The sequence below is a fragment of the Geotrypetes seraphini genome, chromosome 2 (assembly GCF_902459505.1).
Source record: "Geotrypetes seraphini chromosome 2, aGeoSer1.1, whole genome shotgun sequence".
NCBI classification, from domain to species: Eukaryota; Metazoa; Chordata; class Amphibia; order Gymnophiona; family Dermophiidae; genus Geotrypetes; species Geotrypetes seraphini.
The window spans coordinates 431,502,616-431,516,241 of record NC_047085.1 but is presented as its reverse complement, the minus strand read 5'-3'; the positions used below and the strand labels follow the sequence as shown (position 1 = coordinate 431,516,241).

The 13,626-nt window shown below is 41.5% G+C and overlaps 1 protein-coding gene across 1 annotated transcript in view; it reads left to right on the top strand.

Moving 5' to 3' along the window:
* The window catches only part of ST8SIA6 (ST8 alpha-N-acetyl-neuraminide alpha-2,8-sialyltransferase 6), a 79,422-nt gene extending 71,447 nt beyond the window's left edge, over positions 1–7,975 (top strand). Inside the window, exon 7 of the mRNA XM_033934296.1 lies at positions 5,356–7,975. Within this exon, the coding sequence (XP_033790187.1) occupies positions 5,356–5,824 (469 nt within the window). The 3' untranslated portion in view covers positions 5,825–7,975. The remainder of the gene's footprint in view (positions 1–5,355) is intronic.
* The last annotated feature ends 5,651 nt before the right edge of the window (positions 7,976–13,626 follow it).

Sequence of the window (13,626 nt, the reverse complement as noted above, 5' to 3'; positions counted from 1 at the left end):
AACGCCGGGGCATCAGCTAGTATAAATCTAAAGGAAATTAAAGGTAAAAGACAACTATACCAAAGTAAAAAAAAGTCATTAATGGACATAAGAACATAAGAATTGCCTCTGCTGGGTTAGACTAGTGGTCCATTTTGCCCAGCAGTCCGCTCATGCGGCGGCCCCCCAGGTCAAAGACTAGTGCGTACGTTCCAGTTTAGCAGGAACTTGTCCAACTTTGTCTTGAATCCCTGGAGGGTGTTTTCCCCTATAACAGATCCTGAATAAATTATTATGCCCCAACATGTCAGCGTTCATTTTCTCATACTTATAACACAAACATAAATTCACCTACTGAAAGGTAAAACTAAGCCGATCCCAATTTTTCCAATTGTGGGTAACCATTTGCATGGCAATCCCGGTCATGATAATGAAAAACCGGCATTTATACCGGTCCAATGGGGGTTTAATATGCAATAGTGTCCCACAGATGACTACATCATAGGTTAATGGAATCGATGATTCCAGTATGTTATTGATATGTCCCCATATCGACTTCCAAAAATTGAGTATCAAAGGAAAATAGAACAACAAATAATCCAGTGTCCCTATTTCAAGATGACAGTGCCAGCTTCTATTAGATTTAGAACTATCTAACTTCTGCAAACGAACTGGGGATCCAAAAAGATCTGTGTAATAAAAAAAAACAAAAAACAGGTTTGTCTCATAGATGCCTCCAAGACTAAATAAGAACATAAGAACATAAGAAGTTGCCTCTGCTGAGGCAGACCAGAGGTCCATCTTGTCCTGCGGTCCGCTCCCGCGGCGGCCCATCAAGCCCACTGCCTGAACAGTGGTCTCTGACTAATTTTATAATTTACCTCTAATCCTGTCCCTATAACCTTACCTCTACTCCTACCTGTACCCCTCAATCCCTTTGTCCTCCAGGTACCTGTCCAGACCCTCTTTGAAGCCCTGTAGCGTGCTTCTGCCTATCATATCCTCCGGCAGCGCGTTCCATGTATCCACCACCCTCTGGGTGAAAAAGAACTTCCTGGCGTTTGTTCTGAATCTTTCCCCTTTCAATTTCTCTGAGTGCCCCCTTGTACTTGTGGTTACCCTTAGTTTGAAAAATCTGTCCCAGTCCACTTTTTCTATGCCCTTCATGATCTTGAAGGTTTCTATCATGTCTCCCCTGAGTCTTCGCTTTTCCAGGGAGAAAAGCCCCAGCTTTTTCAGTCTGTCAGTATTTGAGAGGTCCCCCATACCCTTTATCAGCTTAGTTGCTCTTCTCTGGACTCTCTCAAGTATCGCCATGTCTTTTTTGAGGTACGGCGTCCAGTAATGGACACAGTACTCCAGGTGCGGGCGCACCATTGCACGATACAGTGGCAGGATGACTTCCTTCGTCCTGGTCGTGATACCTTTCTTAATGATACCCAACATTTTGTTCGCTTTCCTTGAGGCTGTGGCGCACTGCGCCGACGCCTTCAATGTTTTGTCCACCATCACTCCCAGGTCCCGTGGCCACTGAGTAGCAGAAATCTGCTGCTTTATCTCAATGCTTCAAATGTCTCTCAGACTAGTTTTTGGTTTCTTATTCAAATATTCAGATATTAATTCATACCACTTGGCTGCCTGATGCCCCAGCAAATCTGTCTGGAACCACAGGCCCGGCAAGCTATACTGATTTTTTTAAATTTCGCCAATCAGGGAACCCTTTCTGAATGGCCTGCTTAAACTGCAACCACTTATATGCTTGAGACTTTGTAATACAAAATGATTGTTGCAGTCGTGAAAACGCAAGCATTTTCCCATTTAATAACACATCGTCTAAAGTACGTATACCTGACCAAAGCCACTGCTTCCAGAGGATCTTAGACTCGCCAATTTGAATCGTGGAGTTCAACCATAAGGATTGACACGTGGACTGTTGTACCGGTATAGATGTTAAATTATTAATGAATTGTATCCAAAAAGAATACTATTGTTCTTATAAATACATGGTAACTTGATACTCAAAACATAGCTCAATTGTAATGGGGTAGATATAAAGCCCAATATTATTCAAAACGCTGTCAATAATTCAGAAAATCCAAAAAAACCCACAAAAAACAGCATATTATATTCTTTAAAATTTATCTTATATGTAAATTTGTTTAAAGTCTTCAGATCTTGCCAACCACCAGCCAAATTATTCTTAGGCTTGGACTTATTTTTTTTATTTGGCATATGTCTCATCATAAGACTTGAATTATAATTTTAAAGTGCTCTGTGCAATTCATGTGCATAATTCATATGTGAAAATCCCTCCCTCAATTTAAAAACTTATTATTTTTTACTTAGCTTCAATTGTAGTTTTTTCTGCTAAGTCTTTAAACATTGGGTAGGTCCAATCAGTTCAACATGTTTCGCCCAAAGGCTTTCTCAAGAACAAGTCCCCCCTTTTGTTTTACTTCGCTGCATCCTGACAAAATCTCTTTAGCGAATTGTGAATGCTGCCACTGCCAAAGAAGTTCACAACGTTGGCTGCACCTGGGGTGGATCGCTACCCCCCTTCCCCGCTTGCTATCACCTTTGGTACGTACTTCTTTTCTGGCCAGCTCTTTCCTCCCAGATGAACTTCTATTCACAAAGCCACAGCCATGGTTCCTACACATGACCCGTGGCTGACCTGGAAGCCTTTCTTCTGATGTCAGAGTGAAGGCTTCTGGGTCAGCCAAGAGCAGTGTGCAGGAGCCCTTGCTCTCTGCATTGTGAAGAGAAGTGCTAGCAAGTCAGAGGAGATAAATACCCCTGGTAGGGAGGGAAGGACAACAAGGGACCCGGAAGGGAGGAAGAGGGTTATGTTGGGACAAGAAGGGAGAAAGAAGGGCACGTTGGCACAGGAAGGGAGAGGCAGGACCCCGGTTCGTAAGTACGAGTCCGACATAAGTGAGAAGTTCTTAACCCAGGAGCTGCCCTTATTGTTTTCAGTGTGTGTGAGTGGCAGTATGATGTACCACTGACACAGGTGATCGGCTGAAACTGATTGGGTCTTTGAAGTATGAAATATAATAAATTCTAATTTGTATTCTGGACTGTATTATATGGTGACTTGTGCTTTCTTTATTCATACCTGGTTGACCAAAGTAGCCCACATTTCTGTAGCACTGATATGAACCATAGAGTGGCCCTCCTGGTGCTTCTTTTCAATAATAACTTGTTAACAGTAATATCTATCCTTTTATTAAACGTGGACAAGATGACCAGCTGTGTGACTCCATTTATCTCTAATTCCCATGCGAGTATTATTGGCATCTCTGAATTGAAAATGCTATCTCTGTCTGCTAATTTTATTTATTTACTAGCAGATTACCTGGCGTTGCCCTGATATTTATTTATCACAAAATGCCCCCCCCCCCCCACATGTCCCACAGGAATGTCCCTCTCTATGGGGCAGAACTTGGACTTAAATAGCATCGGGAGTGTCAATATTCATCTCAGTGAGCCTGAAAACTATGGTTTAGACACTAATAATCTGTCGTTTTCGATAATTTTACATGTCACCCCCTTCCCACCCCCACAGTATTTTTCCCCAGAAAGTAAGTCATATGTATACGAAGTTTAGTTGAAATCTGTCCATGCGTTTATGGATTAGAAACTAATATCTGTCGTTTTGGATGTCACCCCCTTCCCACCCCCTGCCCCCCACCCACATGTCACCCCCTTCCCACCACCACAGTATTTTTCCCCACATAGTAAGTTATATGTATACTAAGTTTGGTTGAAATCTGTCCATGCATTTCAGAGTTATGCTGGAACACATATACATACATACATACATACATACATATATCTGATATTTTATTTATATATATATATATATATATATATATATATATATGTATATATATATATATATATATATATTTATACTAGTATTTTAGCCCGTTACATTAACAGGTGCTAGAAGTCTGGCCGGCTCCCTTAGTCCCTTGCCTCCCCCTTCCCTTCCCGCAGTCCCGACAAACCTGTCGACTCTAGCAGCGTCTGCAGCACTCTACACACACTGCTTCATGGCCTTCTACTGTCCTGATTTATGGTACTCTGGCATGTCCCTGATGACATCATCAGAGATGCAGCAGAGCAAATCAGGGCAGTAGAAGGCCCTGAAGCAGAATGTGTAGAGTGCTGCAGACAGGTTTGGAGTCTGGACCGTGGGAAGGGGGGGCCGGTCAGACTTTGGGAAGGGATGGGAGACCGCGAAAAACTTACTGTTTTTTTGCCGCGAGAGAGCAGGGAGTCCAACACTGGCGGCCAGTCCTGCCATGAGTGTAGTTAAGTGCTGGAAGGCTGGGGACTCGCGCATGCGCACTCCTGCCGCCACAGACATACACCTCACGGATCAGGGAAAACGGAACAAGCAGGTAGGAGTGCGCATGCGCAGCTAGGGTTTTATTATATAGGATATAAAATCGGATATATATTTATTTATTTATTTATTGGGATTTATTAACTGCCTTTTTCATGAAGAGATTCACCCAATGTGGTTTAGAATACACTGAGTAGTAATCAGGTATTCTTAAGTATTTTTCCCTACTTGTTCCGGCAAGCTCAGTAGCATGAAGAAAGCAAATTAAAATTTTTCTTGGATATAGAATGTTTTACGTGCATAAAAGACTTTTTATAAATTAAGGTCATGCGACTTAGAACTGTGGGATAATGTTCCGAGTTTCAAGCGCAAGTTGGATGCATACCTTCTTGCAAATCATATTGAGGGATACGGGAAATCCGGGTCTCCAAAAAGGAGTACCTAAATGGGCCACCGCGTGCGCGGCTCGCCGGACAAGATGGACCTCGGTCTGATCCGGTGCAGGCATTTCTTATGTTCTTATGTTACTTATAGAGTAGGCATGCTCGGGAGAGGTGTTTGTACAGAGCACGGGCAGGGTCATGATTTACAAACATATGCATGTAATTTACCCCTTAACATTTACTCCTGCTTCCAAGCAGGTGTAAAATGTCCATGGCCTTCAATGTGGGTGTACAGAAAAAAAGGCAAGGGAGACGTCCTTCCAACCAAAAACAAGCCATTATTCGTTCATAAGGACGGTCCCAACAAGGATCCTAGGACAGTGCTTAAGGCTTGTTTTTGGTTGGAAGGATGTCTCCCTTGACTTTTTTTCTGTTCTGTTGGTATTCTAAGGCGAGGCTCTCTGTCCGACCGTTTGCTCTTCAATGTGGGCACAATTTTTTGTTAGATTTGGTCATGTATTCCTGCACAATTAACCTAGATACCCCTTTACAATATTACCCTCAACATGTCCACTTTACAACTCTACTCTTTTTACTAGACCAAATATGCAAAATTCATCAAGCATATCTTTTTGGCAGATATGGCAATCTGAAGGGAAATAAAGTATCGTTTCTGGAGAACATCACAAGCTATGGTGAGGCTTTCCTTTTGTTGCCAGCCTTCTCTTACCGCGCCAACACCGCTCTTTCCTTCAAAGTCTACCACACTCTAAGAGAGTTCCATGCAAAGCAGAAGGCGATATTCTTCCACCCCAAGTATCTGAAAAGTCTTGCTCAGTTCTGGAGAACCAAAGGAGTGAGGGCATATCGCCTGTCTTCTGGATTTATGATTACCAGTGCTGCCATAGAGCTATGTGAGAATGTGCGCTTGTACGGCTTCTGGCCTTTCTCAAAATCTATTCAAGGGAAATCAATCAGCCATCACTACTATGATAACCAGGTGCCAAAACCTGGTTTCCATGCAATGCCCAAAGAATTTTACCAGGTTCTTCAACTGCACAGCAAAGGCATACTAAAGTTACAGTTTGGTGAATGTGAAAAGAGTTGAAAAAGGTAGGCCTCTGGTTCTCAAGTGCAATTTTGTTCAAAGAAACTTGAACAGTTCAGGGAACAATTAAAATACTGGAAGGCTGCTGTTGCTGTGACCTACATACACCAAAAGGTACCTCAGAGATGACTGTTTTAGATGCTGGAGATTCACACGTCTTGGTGTGGAAGAAGATTGTTGTATTTTATTTCTGTCTATTTATATGTATTTCTGCATCTAATTTACAAAGCATCATGAAAGATGTTGCCTAATTACAGGAAGATAGAATAAGTGCTTTATCTAATCATTGGGGTCTTAAAAATATGTGATGTCTTTTCTGGGCCAGCTTAAATATTATACTTAGGGTTCAATCGTTAGGTTATCATAGGGAAAAATCAGCTGCAGATTGAACTTAGATTTATTGATTTCAAGAATAGTGCTTCAGAATTGGATTCTGCTAGGGATGTGTATCTGTTAATGGACCTTAAAAATAATGGCACAAGTTTCAAGTTTATTTTTAACTTGTTGAATCGCTTAATTTAAATTGCTAAGCGATTTACAGATAAAAAATAGGTACAACAGATTAATTAGCACCTTAAGTTAGACGCCTAACATACTCGTAAGTAGAAAACACCATTTAAAAATTATTTAAAATTCACTATCCTTTCCTTCAGCAGTGCTTCCATTATTTTTCCGATAACAACCGAAATGAGGCTTACTGACCTGTAGTTTCCCACTTCATCTCTGTGACCACTTTTGTGAAGAGGGACCACATCCACTCTTCTTCAAGCCCACAGAACCTCTCTAGTCATTTGCTTTTCTACTTTTGCCAGATGTAGCTCTCTCTTGGCTTTTTTCAGTTTCATAGATATTAAAAGCAAGTCAATAGGGTTGACCCATAACAGGAGTGGAGGAGTCGTTTTATGGTAGAGCACCTGGCTGAGATCTAGAGAAATTCAAGATTCAAATCCAACTGACACAACTTGTGTTCTTGGGCAAGTCAGTTACCCATCCTTCACTTGGGTACAAACTTAGGAGTCCTTTTACTGAAGTGTATTAGATTTTGCAGTTATTGTGACTAAATGCAGAAAATAAATGCAACTATTGAGGGCTTGCCCAGCATTTTCCATTGCAGGTTAAAATTTACATTGTGGAAAACAGATTGTGGTTAGTGTGTAGACACCTAGGCCCAGATTCTACAAACAGTGTCAGTGGTGGCGGCGACTGCCTTTAAAGTGCCCCCGATCACGTGCCAATCACGCGATGGCACCATTTATAGAAGTATGCCTTCAATAAAGGCCGGAAACATAGACCAGGGTTCTCAAGGCCTACATTTCCTGTGACTATCTTTCACATGGATTATGCCTATGGAGGCGCTTTATGACTCCGAATGCTACTTCTGGCATTAGTCATGCCTACATTGGCGTTAGGTGTTATAAAGTGCCTCTTTAGGCATTATTTAGGCACTGGTAGGCACCTTGAATTTTTTTTAACCCATTTTAAACAGTGTTTTGCACTTAGGCGCTTGTAGGGCAGGGAAGGATGGGTGCCTGTGCCCTCACCAAGATGGCGCATGGGCCCCCCCAGCCCGCTCCCCCCAATAATACGCTACTGCTTCTGTTTCTGGAAGCATATGCTATTGTGTCTGCCAATAGGAATAAAGTTCAGAGGCTTTTTTGCTGAATCATGTGTTGTGCTTCCCTATAGAGATTTATTAGGCACTTTAATTCAAGTTTTGCTTCATCTAGGGCTTTCCCCATAAGAACAAAATGGAGAAAGCCTTGGTGGATATGGTTCAAGTACATCCTATACTGTAAGCATTCAAAAGTGTTTTTGCTAAGAATGACAGAAGCAAGTTTGACTCTGAGAGAAATCATGAACTTAAAAAGGGGCCTATTTACTAAACTGCATTAGGCTTTTACAGATTTCTGGCAAATCAGACATAAAAAGTAAAAATAGTAACGCACCATGTTAAAAACACCAAGGGATGGATTAAGTAAATAGCTCCTAACGATAGGTGCTGAGATACAGGGCTCTAAGCACAAGGTGTATAATGGCAGTTCCACATGGAAAAGTTATTATCGAATACCAGTTTAAGTCCGCATTTTCTTGCTTAGCTTTTAAGCGCTAGCATTTATGCCAGCTAAAGGTTATTTATTTATTTTTATTTATTTAATTATTTATAAACCACTTATATTCTAAGTGGTTTACATTCAGGTACTTTATCATATTTTCCTTATCTGTCCTGGTGGGCTCAAACTCTATCTAGTATACCTGGGGCAATGAGGGGATTAAGTGACTTGCCCAGGGTCACAAGGAACAGTGAGGGATTTGAACCCACAGTCTCAGGATGCTAAGGTTATAGCTCTAACCCCTGCGCCTACCTACAGGCATTTGGGAGTATAAATGCAAGTATTCTGTAAAACCATGCCTAAATGTTGGCAGACTCTTGAGCCACCTATTTACCTCCCATGGCCATCCCCCCTTAGGAGAGGCGCGTTAAAGAAAATAGGGGGAATGTTTATAAAATTGGGGCATAGATCAGTTATGCATGTAACTCCTAATTAGTGCCAATTAATGCATGTTAAGGCCAAAAACCGAAATAGGGGGAATGTTTATAAAATTGGGGCATAGATCAGTTATGCATGTAACTCCTAATTAGTGCCAATTAATGCATGTTAAGGCCAAAAACCGAACATGTGCCCCCCCACCCCCAGTTCCACGCTGTTCTGCCCCAGCCCTGCCCTGTTACACCCTGGCATTGCCCCCGCACAAACCTTTGTTCCTCTCTTTCCTCAAGCTTAGGGTCACATCTGAAGGGCCTCCGAGCATGTGCGGATGTGATGCGATGATGTTACTTGCAGACACCCACATGTGTGACATTGCGTCACATCCGCACATGTTCGGAGGCATTCCCGATGTGGCCCCGAGCTTGGTACTCTTCGAAATCCTGGACGAACAGCTGTTTTTTAAAAAAAATCCATCCGGTCACCCAGACAATCCTCCAAAATGAGGACATATCTGGGTTTTCCTGATTGTTTGGTAACCCTACTCTATTGGGCGCCTATCTTTAGGTGCTATTTATAGAATCAGGGTGAAAAAGCAAAAATATTTATTGGGCGTGGGGAAGGAGCACTTTGCAGTTGACACAGAAACATGATGGCAGATAAAGGCCAAATGGCCTATCCAGTCTGCCCATCCACAGTAACCATTATCTCTTCCTCTCTCTAAGAGATCCCACGTGCCTATCCCACACTTTCTTGGATTCAGACAGAGTCTCTGTCTCCACCACCTCTTCCGGGAGACTGTTCCATGCATCTATCACCCTTTCTGTAAAAAAGTATTTCCTTAGATTACGCCGGAGCCTATCACCTCTTAACTTCATCCTATGCCCTCTCATTGCAGAGTTTCCTTTCAAATGAAAGAGACTTGACTCATGCACATTTATATTACATAGATATTTAAACGTCTCTATAATAATCTCCCCTCTCCCACCTTTCCTCTAAAGCAGGGGTGTCCAACCTGCGGCCCAACGGCCGCATGCAGCTCCGTGAAGTGTTTTGTGTGGCCCCGGTCAAGGGCGATGCAGTGTTTTCCTCTGCTGCCCTCAGGTGTTTACCGTCTTGCCAGCTCCCTCCTCTGTCATGCTGCAGTATTTGTGCGGCCCCAGAAAAAAAATTTTCAGCCAGTGCGGCCCAGGGAAGCCAAAAGATTGGACACACCTGCTCTAAAGTATACATATTGGGATCTTTAAGTCTGTCCCCATAAGCCTTATGAAGACCATTAAAACTGCAGCCAAATTAATTTTTGGAAGACATAAATATGATCATGCCTCTCCATTGTTGAGGTTACTTCATTGGCTTCCTGTTTACTGGCGAATTCAATTTAAGTGTGCCAATGTAATTTTTTAAAATTTTACATGGAATTTTTTGCCTTTATTACCGCCATCATTTAACTCTCTTCGGTTTCACACTACCAGGAATACACTTACATTTAAATTGCTCTTCCCATAGAAACATAGAAACATAGAAATAGACGGCAGATAAGGGCCACGGCCCATCTAGTCTGCCCACCCCAATGACCCTCCCCTACCTTTCTCTGTGAATAGATCCCACGTGTCTATCCCATTTGGCCTTAAAATCAGGCATGCTGCTGGCCTCAATAACCTGAAGTGGAAGACTATTCCAGCGATCAACCACCCTTTCAGTGAAAAAGAATTTCCTGGTGTCCCCGTGCAGTTTCCCACCCCTGATTTTCCACGGATGCCCCCTTGTTGCCGCGGGACCCTTGAAAAAGAAGATATCTTCTTCCACCTCGATGCGGCCCGTGAGATATTTAAATGTCTCGATCATGTCACCCCTCTCTCTGCGTTCCTCGAGTGAGTACAGCTGCAACTTATCCAGCCATTCCTCGTACGGGAGATCCTTGAGTCCCGAGACCATCCGGGTGGCCATTCTCTGGACCGACTCCAGTCTCAGCACATCCTTACGGTAATGCAACCTCCAGAATTGCACACAGTATTCCAGGTGGGGCCTCACCATGGATCTATACAATGGCATAATGACTTCAGGCTTATGGCTGACGAAACTCCTGCGTATGCAACCTATGATTTGCCTTGCCTTGGATGAAGCTTGCTCCACTTGATTGGCAGTCTTCATGTTCTCACTGACGATCACCCCTAAGTCTCGTTCTGCTTCAGTTCTTGTTAGGATCTCACCATTAAGGGTGTAAGTCTTGCATGGATTTTGGCTGCCCAGGTGCATGACTTTGTATTTTTTGGCATTGAAGCTAAGTTGCCAGGACCTAGACCAGCGCTCCAGTAGGAGTAGGTCGTGCATCATGTTGTCGGACATTGAATTTATGTCTGTTGTGCTTTTGCCCACTACATTGCTTAGTTTGGCGTCATCGGCGAATAATGTTATTTTACCTCGCAGCCTTTCTGCCAAGTCTCTTATAAAGATGTTGAATAGGATCGGGCCCAGGACCGAGCCCTGCGGCACTCCACTGATTACCTCCGTCATTTCGGAGGGGGTGCCGTTCACCACTACCCTCTGAAGCCTACCTCCAAGCCAGTTCCCAACCCATTTCGTCAATGTGTCGCCCGATCCTATAGAACTCATCTTGCTCAGCAACCTGTTAAAGGGATTAAAACCCTAGGTAAATTCTCACATTCCTTATTCTATTCCTTGGTAAAAGTTTGGAACGATCTTCCCTCGATTATCAGAACATCATTATCTCTATCACTTGTTAGGAAAAATCTGAAAACTTATCTCTTTCAGAGATTCTTAATTGAGAACTGATCTAATTTATTGAAAATTTTTCTATTACCTTCATTATTGTTTTCTATTATATTCTTTTAAAGTTTGTTAACTGGCTCGAGTCCTTGCTGGAATGATCCGGTATATAAAATGGAAATTAGATTAGATTAGATATTAAAGGAGCAGATAATGCATAACAGCTAAGTATACCTCGAGAGGTAGAGCTAATTGCATTCCATTTTAGCAGCCATGATATTCACACATAGTACCAACCTCTGCCCTACATTACTGGCATGGCTGCCTTCCCCAGCATGCTGGGAATGCCTCTAAAAGTTAACTGCTGATATTTTGCAGCTACCAAGGGTTAACTGCAGCTCTTAACATATTTTAACTGAAAATGCGTAATGTGATTTAGGAAATAGGCCCCTAATAGTTAGAGTTGCTAATGTGTTCTACGATTTTAGGCATACTTTAATACTGCTTATTCTTGTAATTAGTAACTAGAGGGTCCTTTTACTAAGCAGTATTAGGCGCCAACATGCAGCTAATTTGGCTTAAAATGGCATACCACTGGATGCAATCAGGCATTCTGCAGTAAATGCCAAATCTGCATGCACTATCTTCACACACTAAAAAATATTTTCTTTTTTTTTAGGGGGCAGGTCAGGGAGCACAGAATGGGCTTTCCTTCACTGATCAGTTAGTGCAGATACATTAGTGCATGCAGGAATACCGTGTGAGCCCTTATCACTTACAAAACGGGCGATAGTAAGGCCCTGATTCTATACAAGGGGCCTACAGTTAGGCATCTAACTTAATTTTGCTTAATTGGCACTGATAACTGAAAGTACCATTAAAAATCAATTTAAAATGAATTAAACAAATTAATTAGCTGGTAGGTACCTAACTTGGTAGACACCTACAATTTTGATGTAGGCGTCTACACTGATGTACCTACCAGCAAGAAGGCATGGTTGGGTGTGGATTGATTTAGGTATTGTAGGCCAAGAAAAGCCTTAATTAAAGAGATATACACCACAGAGATAAGTAATCAATCTTAAAAGTATATGGCATTAAAGCTGAATTTAAAAAAAGATTGGTTAAATGAATTCTTAAGAAAATTTATTGCACAATATATTTATAAAAGAAATTCAACTTAGACCTGTGAGGATACAACATGTAAATCTCTCTGCTAAAAATGTTCTTCATTATATGTGGTGGAGTGGTGTTTCTGAGGTCTATAGTTGAAACTGATATGAGTTTTGACATGAAAACTTGAATTGGACTGAAACCATTGAACTTAGAGTGTTGGGGTGAATTTTGGCTTAATATACCGGAATCAAGTTGTTCATGCCTACTGGTGCCTAAGTCAATTTAGGCACCGCTAGGTGTGATTTTATAAACGGCACCTAGGTTTGCTTGACATGCTGATTTTCTAGGCACCGTTTATAGAATCTGGCCCTATGTACTTATGTGGTAAAATTTCTTAATGGCAAAAGCGCACTAATTCGAAAAGATCTTAGGGGTATGTAATCAGTCAGACTCAATATACATATACACATATCCCAAAAACAAGGCTATATTTCTCTTCAGGACCATCAGAGATAATATTTTTAAAGCAGTGTCGATGAAAATAAGTATTCACCAGTCCAGGCTTTTAATTGATATACTTTTCGTTGAATATATTTTTTTCACACAGCTTTACAATAATATCTTCATCAAGCCACACATTTTAAATATAAACTGTTTTCATAGGCTCATATTTGGTCCATAAATATTCTATCAGTTCTCAATTATCAAAAAACCTTTTCACTTATTAGTCACATCAGGGGAATGTCGTCTGCTGACATGAATTCGTGTTTTGCCCCTAAGGGCTGTTTCAAGGCTAGTGCAGGGCCATTAATACGAAAGATACTACAAGGCCATTTTTACAGCTGCAGTAAAAATAGTCATAGCACAGGTGGGAAAACCCGCATAAGTGCACACTAAGGACACCTTATGCTACATCTTAGTAAAAGGACCCCTAGGTCTCACTGCAGAATAATATACATTAGCAGCTAGTGTGCACTAGCTGAGTAGCATGTTTCTTGTAAATAATTTTGTTGTACTGCAATATTTATTTGGACTTTTTTCAAGCTGCAGCTTGAACAAACTATCGTCTCAGGAACTTGGGAAATACTTGACATTTTTACTATATTTTCATGTAGATTTATTTTATTTATATAATGTTTTTTGACAAAAGATGTCTATTTTTGTTAAATTTGAACAATATAGAAAATGCTGTGTTATGTTTATGAATTATCATATTAATATTATTGAAAAAACATATGTCAGGGTTTTTTTTAAATTATTTTACTTTTACAACTGGCCTTGCGTTCTTGTTCCCATGTGGTGTTAATGTGTCAGTGTCAAAACCATTTTAGCATGAAAAAATAAAATATCTATTTTTAACTGTGACTTGATGTCTTAATGGTGGGTTCTCTGTTTAGCAGGATGTTTACCCTGGCTATGGTCACCCCCAGGGTCGCTCATCTGCACTTCACTCCAACATGCTCAGAGGCCCTT